This window comes from Scyliorhinus torazame, chromosome 21, assembly GCF_047496885.1.
Source record: "Scyliorhinus torazame isolate Kashiwa2021f chromosome 21, sScyTor2.1, whole genome shotgun sequence".
NCBI classification, from domain to species: domain Eukaryota; kingdom Metazoa; phylum Chordata; class Chondrichthyes; order Carcharhiniformes; family Scyliorhinidae; genus Scyliorhinus; species Scyliorhinus torazame.
In genome coordinates this window covers 129897970-129911012 of record NC_092727.1, presented here as the reverse complement: position 1 = coordinate 129911012, position 13043 = coordinate 129897970, and the positions used below count along the sequence as shown (strand labels likewise).

The 13043-nt window shown below is 45.4% G+C and overlaps 1 protein-coding gene across 3 annotated transcripts in view; it reads right to left on the bottom strand.

Moving 5' to 3' along the window:
• Positions 1-4483: 4483 nt before the first annotated feature.
• LOC140398669 (ATP-citrate synthase) overlaps positions 4484-13043 on the bottom strand; it is an 85032-nt gene continuing 76472 nt past the window's right edge. For all 3 annotated transcript variants that reach the window (XM_072487640.1, XM_072487641.1, XM_072487642.1), the window contains 3 exons: positions 9085-9167; positions 7742-7818; positions 4484-6349 (listed from right to left, as the gene is read on the bottom strand). In XM_072487640.1, coding sequence (XP_072343741.1) covers positions 6255-6349; positions 7742-7818; positions 9085-9167 — 255 coding nt within the window. In that variant the 3' untranslated portion in view covers positions 4484-6254. The remainder of the gene's footprint in view (positions 6350-7741; positions 7819-9084; positions 9168-13043) is intronic.

The following is a 13043-nucleotide window of genomic DNA, read 5'->3' as shown; positions in this document are numbered from 1 at the left end:
TAGCCAAATATTCCGCATTCCTGTTATTCCTTCCAAAGTGAATCACCTCACACTTCTCTACATTAAACTCCATTTGCCACCTCTCAGCCCAGCTCTGCAGCTTATCTATATCCCTCTGTAATCTGCTACATCCTTCCACACTATCGACAACACCACCGACTTTAGTATTGTCTGCAAATTTACTCACCCACCCTTCTGCGCCTTCCTCTAGGTCATTGATAAAAATGACAAACAGCAACGGCCCCAGAACAGATCCTTGTGGTACTCCACTTGTGACTGTACTCCATTCTGAACATTTCCCATCAACCACCACCCTCTGTCTTCTTTCAGCTAGCCAATTTCTGATCCACATCTCTAAATCACCCTCAATCCCCAGCCTCCGTATTTTTTGCAATAGCCTACCGTGGGGAACCTTATCAAACGCTTTGCTGAAATCCATATACACCACATCAACTGCCCTACCCTCGTCTACCTGTTCAGTCACCTTCTCAAAGAACTCAATAAGGTTTGTGAGGCATGACCTACCCTTCACAAAGCCATGCTGACTATCCCTGATCATATTATTCCTATCTAGATGATTATAAATCTTGTCTCTTATAATCCCCTCCAAGACTTTACCCACTACAGACGTGAGGCTCACCGGTCTATAGTTGCCGGGGTTGTCTCTGCTCCCCTTTTTGAACAAAGGGACCACATTTGCTATCCTCCAGTCCTCTGGCACTATTCCTGTAGCCAATGATGACATAAAAATCAAAGCCAAAGGTCCAGCAATCCCACCTTCCCCAGAAAGAGCCCCAGTTATCCAAAAATCTGAATCCCTCCCGCCTGCACCATCCCTGTAGCCACGTGTTTAAATGCTCTCTCTCCTTATTCCTCATCTCACTATCACGTGGCACAGGCAACAACCCAGAGATAACAACTCTGTTTGTTCTAGTTCTGAGCTTCCATCCTAGCTCCCTGAAAGCCTGCCTGACATCCTTGTCCCCTTTCCTACCTATGTCGTTGGTGCCAATGTGGACCACGACTTGGGGCTGCTCCCCCTCCCCCCTAAGGACCCGGAAAACACGATCCGAGACATCACGTACCCTTGCACCTGGGAGGCAACATACCAAACGTGAGTCTCTCACGCTCCCACAAAATCTCCTATCTGTGACCCTGACTATAGAGTCCCCAATTACTAATGCTCTGCTCCTCTCCCCCCTTCCCTTCTGAGCCAACAGGGACAGACTCCGTGCCAGAGGCCCGTACCCCATGGCTTATCCCTGGTAAGTCGTCCCCCCCACAAGTATCCAAAGCGGTATACTTATTTCTCAGGGGTACGACCGCAGGGGATCCCTGCACTGACTGTTTTTTCCCAGTCCCTCTTACAGTTACCCACCTATCTCCAATCTTTGGTGTAACTAATTCCCTGAAGCTGCTATCTATGACCCCTTCTGCCTCCCGAATGATCCGAAGTTCTTCCAACTCCAGCTCCAGTTCCCTAACTCGATCTTGGAGGAGCTGGAGATGGCAGCACTTCCTGCAGGTAAAATCAGCAGGGACACTAACTGCATCCCTCACCTCAAACATCCTGCAGGAGGAACATTGCACTCCCTTCCCTGCCATTCCTCCAACTTTCTACCAAGATCTGGCTAAAAAATAATAATAATATAATAAAATATGGTACTTACCTCAGACCAATGGGTTTTATTATTAGGTTAGAGGAGGAGGGCGGGTGGGAGACACTACACGTGTAGTGTCTCGGGTTTCCTCTCCACCAGAATTTATTGGGGAGGGTCTTCCCAGACGTCCGCGGGTCGACTTCCTGTTCCCGCCTAAAAAACTAATTTAAAATAAAAAAAAGAAAAATTCTCAGCTCCTGCTGAAATTGACTAACCAGCCAGCTGTTCTCACGCCGCCGAAATCGACTGGCCTGCCCCTGCAAAGACAAGTGCTTTTAAAGGTTGACTTACCTCCCAGCAACCTCCTTCCGCAATGCTTCCGCTGAAACTGACTCACCACTCACCAGCTGTTCTCACGCCGAAATCGACTGGCCTGCCCCTGCAAAGACAAGTGCTTTTAAAGGTTGACTTACCTCCCAGCAACCTCCTTCCGCAATGCTCCCGCTGAAACTGACTCACCACTCACCAGCTGTTCTCACGCCGAAATCGACTGAACTTGTTTGCCTCCATAATCCATTTTCCCTTTATCCGTTTCTTGGTCCTCCTTCATGGAACACCAAAATGCTCCCAATCCTCAGACTCGCTCCTTTGATCCAAAATAATTTTTTACTTCCCTTGTTGCCTTGAAGGTGACTGTATCACTTTCCTGTTTTGTGCCTCAGGAACGTATTATTGTTGCATTAATTATTTTAAATGCTAACCATTGCATGTATACCATCATACCTTCAAATGTAGTTTCCCAATCTACCACAGCCAACTTGCGCATACCTTCAGTTTCTTTTAAGACCCTAGTTTCAGAGGGCAGCACGGTGGCGCAGTGGGTTAGCACTGCTGCCTCAAGGCTCCGAGGTCCCAGGTTTTGGGTCACTGTCCGTGTGGAGTTTGCACATTCTCCCTGTGTCTGCGTGGGTTTCGCCCCCAGAACCCAAAAGATGTGCTGGCTAGGTAGATTGGCCACGCTAAATTGCCCCTTAATTTAAAAAAAAAAAAACCCTAGTTTCAGATTGAACTACATCATAGAACAAAGAACAGTACAGCACGGAAACAGGCCCTTCGGCCCTGCGGCGACCATGCTGCCCGTCTAACCTAAAACCTTTTACACTTTTGGGGTCCGTATCCCTCTATTCCCATCCTATTCATATATTTGTCAAGACGCCTCTTCAACGTCACTATTGTACCTGCTTCCACCACCTCCTCCGGCAGCGAGTTCCAGGCACACTCTGTCCGCAGTAAAAAAAACTTCCCTCGCACATCTCCGCTAAACTTTGCCCCTTACACCTTAAACCTATGTCCCCATGTAATCGACTCTTCCACCCTGGGAAAAAAAAAATCTTTGACTATCCACTCTGTCTATGCTCCTCAATTTTGTAGACATCTATCAGGTCACCCCTCAACCTCTGTCGTTCCAGTGAGAATAAACCACGTTTATCTAACGTTTCCTCATAGCTCATGCCCTCCAGACCAGGCAACATCCTTGTAAACCTCTTCTGCACCCTCTCCAAAGCTTCCACATCCTTCTGGTAGTGTGGCGACCAGAATTGAACACTATACTCCAAAGCATGGCCTAACTAAGGCTCTATACATCTTCAGCATGACTTGCCAAATGTTTATACTCAATGCCTCGTCCGATATGCATGCCGTATGCCTTCTTGACTACCTTCTCCACCTGCGTTACCACTTTCAGTGACCTGTGGACCTGTACACCCAGATCTCTCAATACTCTTAAAATTCTATCACATCATGGTCACTCTTCCCTAAATGCTTCTTCACAGAGACTAATTAGCCCTTTCTCAACAGTAGATCGCAAATAGTGGTTCTCGTTGATTCCTCCACATATTGTATACAAAACCACCTTGCATACATTAGAGGGATTTGTCCTGTACCCCATTAGTGCCAATTAGTTTACCCAGTCTGATGGGTGTGACAGAAAGGGCCTCAGTGTTTTTTTATCTAAAACGATTTGTAGAATGCTGTGACAAGTTAAAACATCACACATCCCACTCAGAAACTAAAGGAGAATAAGAAATTAGTTATTGCTGTGATTGCCACTCCATTCTCTCTCGGATGAGATCAGAGAGGCGTGGGAAAAAGGTCCAGTTATTTATTTCAAGTCCTGGCTTTGCTTGGAATCATATTCACCACGAGGTACAATTTCTCTCAGAAACGCGCTCAGCCCCAGGTAAATCATAATGTCAGACAATTAAGTCAGTGAAGTTTGGACATATCGTGTGAAGATATAGGGTGGGATTCTCCGGCCGCGCCCGCTCGACAGCTGGAAATCCCCACCAGAGGTCAGTGGACCGTTACATAGTCCGTCTCCCGCTCGTGACCACCCTGCAGTGGGCGGGGCAGAATAATCCAGCCCGTGGTTGATTGGGAGATTCAGTGGATGACCTTTCAACTTGAGGTGTACCAACAAATTAGACAGGTATTTAAACAACCAGAATCCCAGACTGCTGCTCTGTACAAATGAACTGAGGATTAGCGACTCTTAAAGGTTTTCAAGCAGTTTTGGTGGAAGAATTGATAATATGGATGATAATGGCATAGTGTAGGTTAGATGGCTTTTGTTTCGGTGCAACATCGTGGGCCGAAGGGCCTGTACTGCGCTGTATTGTTCTATGTTCTATGTTCTAATTATCAACTCTTCCAGATCATCCTCAATTCTGTCAAGTGTTAAGTAAGCAGCCTAGAACACCAGTAGATCTGTCTCAAAGAGGCAGGAGCCAAACCACCAACCTGTTTGAAGAAAGTACATAGTGCAAGAGAAGATGTCTCAGCATAGACAACTTCAAATAAATAAATCACACAGACAACACAAAACCGAATAAATTACATACTTTAATTTATACTAAGATACCAGATAGATTTTGCGTTTATAGGTTCAGGCCTGGGTACCTTGAGGTTGCAGAAAACACAGTAAGACAGTGTATGTGGCTACAGTAAAGACCTACCTTTGAAGACAGACTGAATTTCTAATGATTACGGACCCTTTCTTCCCTCCCAACCCTTACCAGGAATTACATCTCATTCCAAATCGCCTAATTTTAAAATTACAATTCTGAAACCACACAGAGCGGACAACAGTTGAGTACAAATGGTCCCTTAAATAAGCTTACATCAGCACAGTTACTACATTGGATTTACACACAGCAATGAGGTCAGATGAAATGCCATTGAAGTTGTACAGCAGATCCCAGCAAGAGAAAGTAATCACCTCAGTCGAACTGATTGCATTGCTCCATTGAACGTCAAATGCGTTGCCTTTGGAGGCTACTTGAGCTTACATACAAGCCTGAGAACCACTGCTGGCATTGTCACCAGACAAACATCTGCATGACGTTCCACTGTCCACTATCTATAGTGGATGTGTTAATACACATAAAAAAGGTAACATAAGCAACAAAATAATGAACAAAGGAACATCATACAAAGGGTGTTTAAGTATTTGTTGGCTAATATCAAAAGAAATTTCGAGGCAATGAAGTTCAAATCCCATTAACTTGTAAACATCAAGCTGCTGACAACAATACAGCTCAGTCTGTAGATTTGGGACAAAACTATCTATGATGCAACTGTACCAAGAACAGTCCGTCCAAATCTCCAGGCCAGCAGAATTAGACAGGACAAATCAGCAGAGAAAAAAGTGCAAGTGAATGGAGTTGCCAGTGCTTCTCCAGGTGGATAACTACGGTTTGTGAGCTGCCTAGGGCTTCAGTCACAATTTGTTTGTCCTCTCTCTGGTTCCTTCAGACGGATCGGAATTCTACAAGCTCCAGCCTGAATTTCCAGTTTACTGATTTTGCTTAAAAAAAATTTCACGAACTGAGAATAAATTTCAGCTCACTGAATGGAAATGTTGCAATGCAACAAGAAACCCTTTGGGATACTTTTCCTGAAATTAATTTAAAATGAAAGAACGATGGGTAGCACAGTGGTAGCACTGCAGTCTCACGGCGCCGAGGTCCAAGGTTCGATCCCGGCTCTGGGTCACTGTCCGTGTGGAGTTTGCACATTCTCCCCGTGTTTGCGTGGGTTTCACCCCCACAGCCCAAAGATGTGCAGGCTAGGTGGATTGGCCACGCTAAATTGCTCCTTAATTGGAAAAATGAATTGGGTACTCCAAATTTTAAAAAAATAAAATGAAAGAACGGTTCTACTTTGGGTTCTGCTGTAGTCTGCAATGGCAGTGCAGACAAAGGACTCCTGACGACACCGATTCCTTGCTCATTTTGTATCCTATACTAGATTCCCAAATACTGTGTGACGTGTGCACGCATACAGCCACACCCAATCTGACACCAGGTCCCACCGGCGCCCTAACGGACTCGTAATTGACTCGTAACAGCCGCAGGTATTTGGTTTTTTTTTTTAAATTAAAAAGAGCTGCATCATTTCATGAAGCACATTGTTTGTATAATTTGTCAAGATACAAGATTCCCATCCCCCTTCCTGTTCCTCCCTTCTCCTCCCTCACCTACCAAGAATTTCAGTGCACAGAAGAAAAGCAATGTAAACACCTTTTGGGGTGGGCAATATTGGGATCAGGGAGATGTTTCTGCACTGCGACCCCCTTCCTAGCAAACCCAATGTTCACATGGTCATGTGTTCTGGTAAGACATAAGAGATGTCGTCCCACGGGTGACGGTATAGTCCTTGCTTCAAACGCTTCTGGTCCAGATAGTGTCCTGGAAAATTAAGTACATCAGTAACTACAGGAAGTAATGCAAATGAAAGCCTCAAGTTTGAACTTAACTTAACTTAAAAAGGAGGGGTTTTCAGGGAATAATTTGGTACAGCTCAGTTAGAAGTAATAGTCTGCATCCCTTCAGAGACAGAACTATAATACAAAAAAACACCAATTCAAGCACCCATCTTGAGATGTAGGGCCATCAAAGAATTGTATAGATTTTAAAGCGTAGTCATTTAGACTTACAAGTTTTTGCTAATGTTTATGCTCCACACCAGCCTCCTCTTCCTATTGTACCAAATCTCACTCTATTAACAATTCCTCTATTTCTTTCACCTCATGCATTTATCTAGTTTCCACTTAAATGCATCTATCATATTTGCTTCTATCACTTCATGTGGTGACAGGTTTCGCATTCCAGCTATGGGTACGGAGGTTTGCACCTTATGAGGTGCGCACTCTTCCCCAGAACAAAAGTGGCAACAGAAAAGGCAAGTCACTGCTGCCAAGGCCATGAGTTTCCTCAGGCAACAGGTGAGCTGACCCTCTCTGCACACAGACACGTGTTCTGTTGGTGTGAAATGAGAAACCCACGCATGCAATTCTGAAGCAAGTGTGCATGTGCAGCTGCTGCACTTCTGCCACCCACCCCACAGTACAGACAGACCCCCGATCACTTCACTTCTGGTGGCAGCAGTTAGGAGGCAGAACAGGTTGTATAGATGGAAGCAGAAATTTGCAACGGGACACTAACAGATTACGGGAACTGGACAAGTTTAAGGCAGATGGAGTTAAATGTGCAAGGTCGGAAACAGACAAGGATCTGTGCAAGAGCAAAGGGATCTAGATGTTCATGTACATAAATCACTGGGAGCTGGTTCACACCACAAAGTAATCAAAAAGGTTGGAGTGTTCTGTTGTGGTCACCACACCTCAGGCAAGAGATAGAGTGATACCAGAGCTTAAAGGATTACAATAAGAGGACAGGTCACAAACCTGTCTTCTATTTCTTTGTACACATGTTGTTGAAACTGAATTTCAGGTCAATTAAGATTAGCTCAGAGACCAGCCAATTTTTGTTAGGCAGGATTATTAAAGAATATGGAGCTAACGGAGGTAAATAGAATTAAGATACTGATCAGCTACTTACTGTGACGCTATATACCCTATTACCGTACCTAACAAATATCTATAGCTTAGTCATTAAAATTTCATTTAATCTAGAACACATGGTTTTTTTGGAAACAGAATTCCAGATTTCCACCATTTGTGTGGAAGTGCTTCCTGAGTTGACCCCTGGGCAGCCTAACAGCGTAGGAGAGGGGAGACAGGTGTCACTTCAGCTACTTTTTGTCCTGACCATTTAAAAGAAAAATCTACTATAACTTACCAATAAAGCCCATACTCCGTCCAAGAACGAAGATTCCATTCAGAGCGCCAATCTCCACATACTCATCAGCTTCCTCCCTGCACACAACAAAATCAAATGGTTACCTTTTTTGGGAGTGAAATGATTAACATTAACCAATCACTTTCTGGGATCTGCTGCATATTTCCACATGGGAGGCAGGGGTGGGGTGCGTGAGCGTCCACAAAAATATTCCCCCCTCCATCCCCGAGAATTAATATATTAAGTGTCAGTGGTAGCACAGTCGACAGAGTCAGAAGACCTACTTCAAGAGTTCAACACAATCTACAGACACTCCCAGAGCAGTGTTGAAAATGAAATTAAAATTAAAATTGCTTATTGTCACGAGTAGGCTTCAATGAAGTTACTGTGAAAAGCCCCTAGTCGCCACATTCCGGCGCCTGTTCGGGGAGGCTACACTGTCAGTTGTCATTTTCAGATAGGATCCTTCACCGAGGTCCATCCTATCCTGTCATGCCACAAATCAAAGAAAATCAGGAGAATTTTTGATTGTTCAACCAAAATCACAACAATCAAAAAACAGATGGTGCCATGAATCTTGTTGTGCGAATATGGTACTATTTTCCCACAAAAGCGAATAAATTAAAACATGCTTTGAAGCATTGAGAAGTTCCCAGTATTGAAGTGCAAGTCCAATTTCCCTGGATGGCAATTGACACGGCACTTCAATAAATTCACCATGTCGGGCAGCACCGCGGCAGTGGTTAGCACTGCTGCCTCACGGCGCTGAGGTCACAGGTTCGATCCTGGCTCTGGGTCACTGTCCATGTGGAGTTTGCACATTCCCCCCATGTTTGCGCGGGTTTCGCCCCCACAACCCAAAAGATGTGCACGGTAGGTGGATTGGCCACGCTAAATTGCCCCTTAATTGGAAAAAAAATGAATTGGGTATTCTAAAATTAAAAATAAATAAATAAATTCAACATGCCAAATGCCTTGAATACCCTGAAGCATGATAAAGCTTCATGTAAAGTTCCAGTTCTTTTGCACAGAAAGTAACTGTTAAGCTCCTACCTGGCACATCAAATCTATCTTGTAAGTTACTTGACACAGCCTGAGTGAGTGCTGCACTTCCTGTCGACTGCGCTCCAAGGTGGCTACAAAATATCCCATGATATTATTTCAAAGAACAAAAGGGCAGGTCTTGACCAATATTCTTCCCTCATCCAACACTGCAAATGTAACACTTTGGCTGCTACATTGGCGAAAATACACTATGGACATCCTGTGCTTGTGAAAAGCGCTACAGAAATACAAGCCTCCGTCTTGGGTAGCGCCACATCTAAAATTGAAAGAATATCTACCTTGTAAAAGCACCACAGTTTCTTAGCAAGTCAACCATGGCAACACCAATAAAACCATCAACATTCAGGATAAGATTTGGTTTCTGAAACAAAAAAACATTTAACCATTCAATTCTCAATCCATGTTCGTACATCAGTAATAAACAAACAAAGGGAAAAGTTTTAATAACCACAATAATTCTAAAATGGTCACTTCTTCTCCAGGGTTCCAAAATAAACCACACGTTTGAGAGCTCACACCTTGTCCTGCAGATTCCATTTTGGAAATAAGAACCTTACAAATGGATATAGATAGGTTAGGAGTGTGGGCCAAAATGTGGCAGATGGAGCTTAACGTGGATAAATGTGAGGTCATGCACTTTTTAAAAAATTTAGAAAATCCAATTAATTTTTTCCAATTAAGGGGCAATTTAGCGTGGCCAATCCACCTAGCCTGCACAATGTTTGGGTTGTGGGGTCGAAAGCCACGCAAAGAGAGAGGCAAGGACTGATTTGGGGCAGTCAGCATGGCTTTGTGCGTGGAAAATCATGTCTCACAAATTTGATTGAGTTTTTTGAGGGGGTGACCAAGAAGGTAGATGAGGGCAGTGCAGTAGACGTTGTCTACATGGACTTTAGCAAAGCCTTTGACAAGGTACCACATGGTAGGTTGTTGCAGAAGGTTAAAGCTCACGGGATCCAGGGTGAGGTTGCCAATTGGATTCAAAATTGGCTGGACGACAGAAGGCAGAGGGTGGTTGTAGAGGGTTGTTTTTCAAACTGGAGGCCTGTGACCAGTGGTGTGCCTCAGGGATCGGTGCTGGGTCCACTGTTATTTGTGATTTATATTAATGATTTGGATGAGAATTTAGGAGGCATGGTTAGTAAGTTTGCAGATGACACCAAGATTGGTGGCACAGTGGATAGTGAAGAAGGTTATCTAGGATTGCAACGGGATCTTGATCAATTAGGCCAGTGGGCCGACGAATGGCAGATGGAGTTTAATTTAGATAAATGTGAGGTGATGCATTTTGGCAGATCGAATCAGGCCAGGACCTACTCAGTTAATGGTATGGCGTTGGGGAGAGTTATAGAACAAAGAGATCTAGGAGTACAGGTTCATAGCTCCTTGAAGGTAGAGTCGCAGGTGGACAGGGTGGTGAAGAAGGCATTCGGCATGCTTGGTTTCATTGGTCAGAACATTGAATACAGGAGTTGGGACGTCTTGTTGAAGTTGTACAAGACATTGGTACGGCCACACTTGGAATACTGTGTGCAGTTCTGGTCACCCTATTATAGAAAGGATATTATTAAACTGGAAAGAGTGCAGAAAAGATTTACTAGGATGTTGCCGGGACTTGATGGTTTGAGTTATAAGGAGAGGCTGGATAGACTGGGACTTTTTTCCCTGGAGCGTAGGAGGCTTAGGGGTGATCTTATAGAGGTCTATAAAATAATGAGGGGCATAGATTTTTTTTTTTTAATTAAATATTTTATTGAAAATTTTTGGTCAACCAACACAGTACATTGTGCATCCTTTACACAATATTATAACAACACAAATAACAATGACCTATTTTATAAACAAAAAATGAATAAATAATAAATAACAAAAATGAAAACTAGCCCTAATTGGCAACTGCCTTGTCACAAGTAACACTCTCCAAAAATATAATTTAACAGTCCAATATATAATTATCTGTAGCAACGACCTATACATACTATACAGTATATATTAACAACCCTGAGAGTCCTTCTGGTTCCTCCTCTCCCCCCCCCCCGCCCCTCCCCGATCCTGGGCTGCTGCTGCTGCCTTCTTTTTCCCATTCCGTCTATCTTTCTGCGAGGTATTCGACGAACGGTTGCCACCGCCTGGTGAACCCTTGAGCCGACCCCCTTAGGACGAACTTAATCCGCTCTAGCTTTATAAACCCCGCCATGTCATTTATCCAGGTCTCCACCCCCGGGGGCTTGGCTTCTTTCCACATTAGCAATATCCTGCGCCGGGCTACTAGGGACGCAAAGGCCAAAACATCGGCCTCTCTCGCCTCCTGCACTCCCGGCTCTTGTGCAACCCCAAATATAGCCAACCCCCAGCTTGGTTCGACCCGGACTCCTACTACTTTTGAAAGCACCTTTGTCACCCCCATCCAAAACCCCTGTAGTGCCGGGCATGACCAAAACATATGGGTATGATTCGCTGGGCTTCTCGAGCACCTCGCACACCTATCCTCCACCCCAAAAAATTTACTGAGCCGTGCTCCAGTCATATGTGCCCTGTGTAATACCTTAAACTGAATCAGGCTTAGCCTGGCACACGAGAACGACGAGTTTACCCTGCTTAGGGCATCTGCCCACAGCCCCTCCTCGATCTCCTCCCCCAGCTCTTCTTCCCATTTCCCTTTTAGTTCATCTACCATAGTCTCCCCTTCGTCCCTCATTTCCCTCTATATATCTGACACCTTACCATCCCCCACCCATGTCTTTGAGATCACTCTGTCCTGCACCTCTTGTGTCGGGAGCTGCGGGAATTCCCTCACCTGTTGCCTCGCAAAAGCCCTCAGTTGCATATACCTGAATGCATTCCCTTGGGGCAACCCATATTTCTCGGTCAGCGCTCCCAGACTCGCGAACTTCCCATCCACAAACAGATCTTTCAGTTGCGTTATTCCTGCTCTTTGCCACATTCCATATCCCCCATCCATTCCCCCCGGGGCAAACCTATGGTTGTTTCTTATCGGGGACCCCCCCAAGGCTCCAGTCTTTCCCCTATGCCGTCTCCACTGTCCCCAAATCTTCAGTGTAGCCACCACCACCGGGCTTGTGGTGTAGTTCCTCGGTGAGAACGGCAATGGGGCTGTCACCATAGCCTGTAGGCTAGTCCCCCTACAGGACGCCCTCTCTAATCTCTTCCACGCCGCTCCCTCCTCCTCTCCCATCCACTTACTCACCATTGAAATATTAGCGGCCCAATAATACTCACTTAGGCTCGGTAGTGCCAGCCCCCCCCTATCCCTGCTACGCTGTAAGAATCCCTTCCTCACTCTCGGGGTCTTCCTGGCCCACACAAAACCCATGATGCTCTTTTCAATCCTTTTAAAAAAAGCCTTCGTAATCACCACCGGGAGGCACTGAAACACAAAGAGGAATCTCGGGAGGACCACCATCTTAACCGCCTGCACCCTCCCTGCCATTGACAGGGATACCATATCCCATCTCTTGAAATCCTCCTCCATCTGTTCCACCAACCGCGTTAAATTTAACCTATGCAATGTGCCCCAATTCTTAGCTATCTGGATCCCCAGGTAACGAAAGTCCCTTGTTACCTTCCTCAACGGTAGGTCCTCTATTTCTCTACTCTGCTCCCCTGGATGCACCACAAACAACTCACTTTTCCCCATGTTCAATTTATACCCTGAAAAATCCCCAAACTCCCCAAGTATCCGCATTATTTCTGGCATCCCCTCCGCCGGGTCCGCCACGTATAGTAGCAAATCGTCCGCATACAAAGATACCCGGTGCTCTTCTCCTCCCCTAAGTACTCCCCTCCACTTCTTGGAACCCCTCAACGCTATCGCCAGGGGCTCAATCGCCAGTGCAAACAATAATGGGGACAGAGGGCATCCCTGCCTTGTCCCTCTATGGAGCCGAAAATATGCAGATCCCCGTCCATTCGTGACCACGCTCGCCAATGGGGCCCTATACAACAGCTGCACCCATCTAACATACCCCTCTCCAAAACCAAATCTCCTCAACACCTCCCACAAATAATCCCACTCCACTCTATCAAATGCTTTCTCGGCATCCATCGCCACTACTATCTCCGTTTCTCCCTCTGGTGGGGCCATCATCATTACCCCTAACAACCTCCGTATATTCGTGTTCAGCTGTCTCCCCTTCACAAACCCAGTTTGGTCCTCGTGGACCACCCCCGGGACACATTCCTCTATTCTCATTGCCATTACCTTGGCCAGGACCTT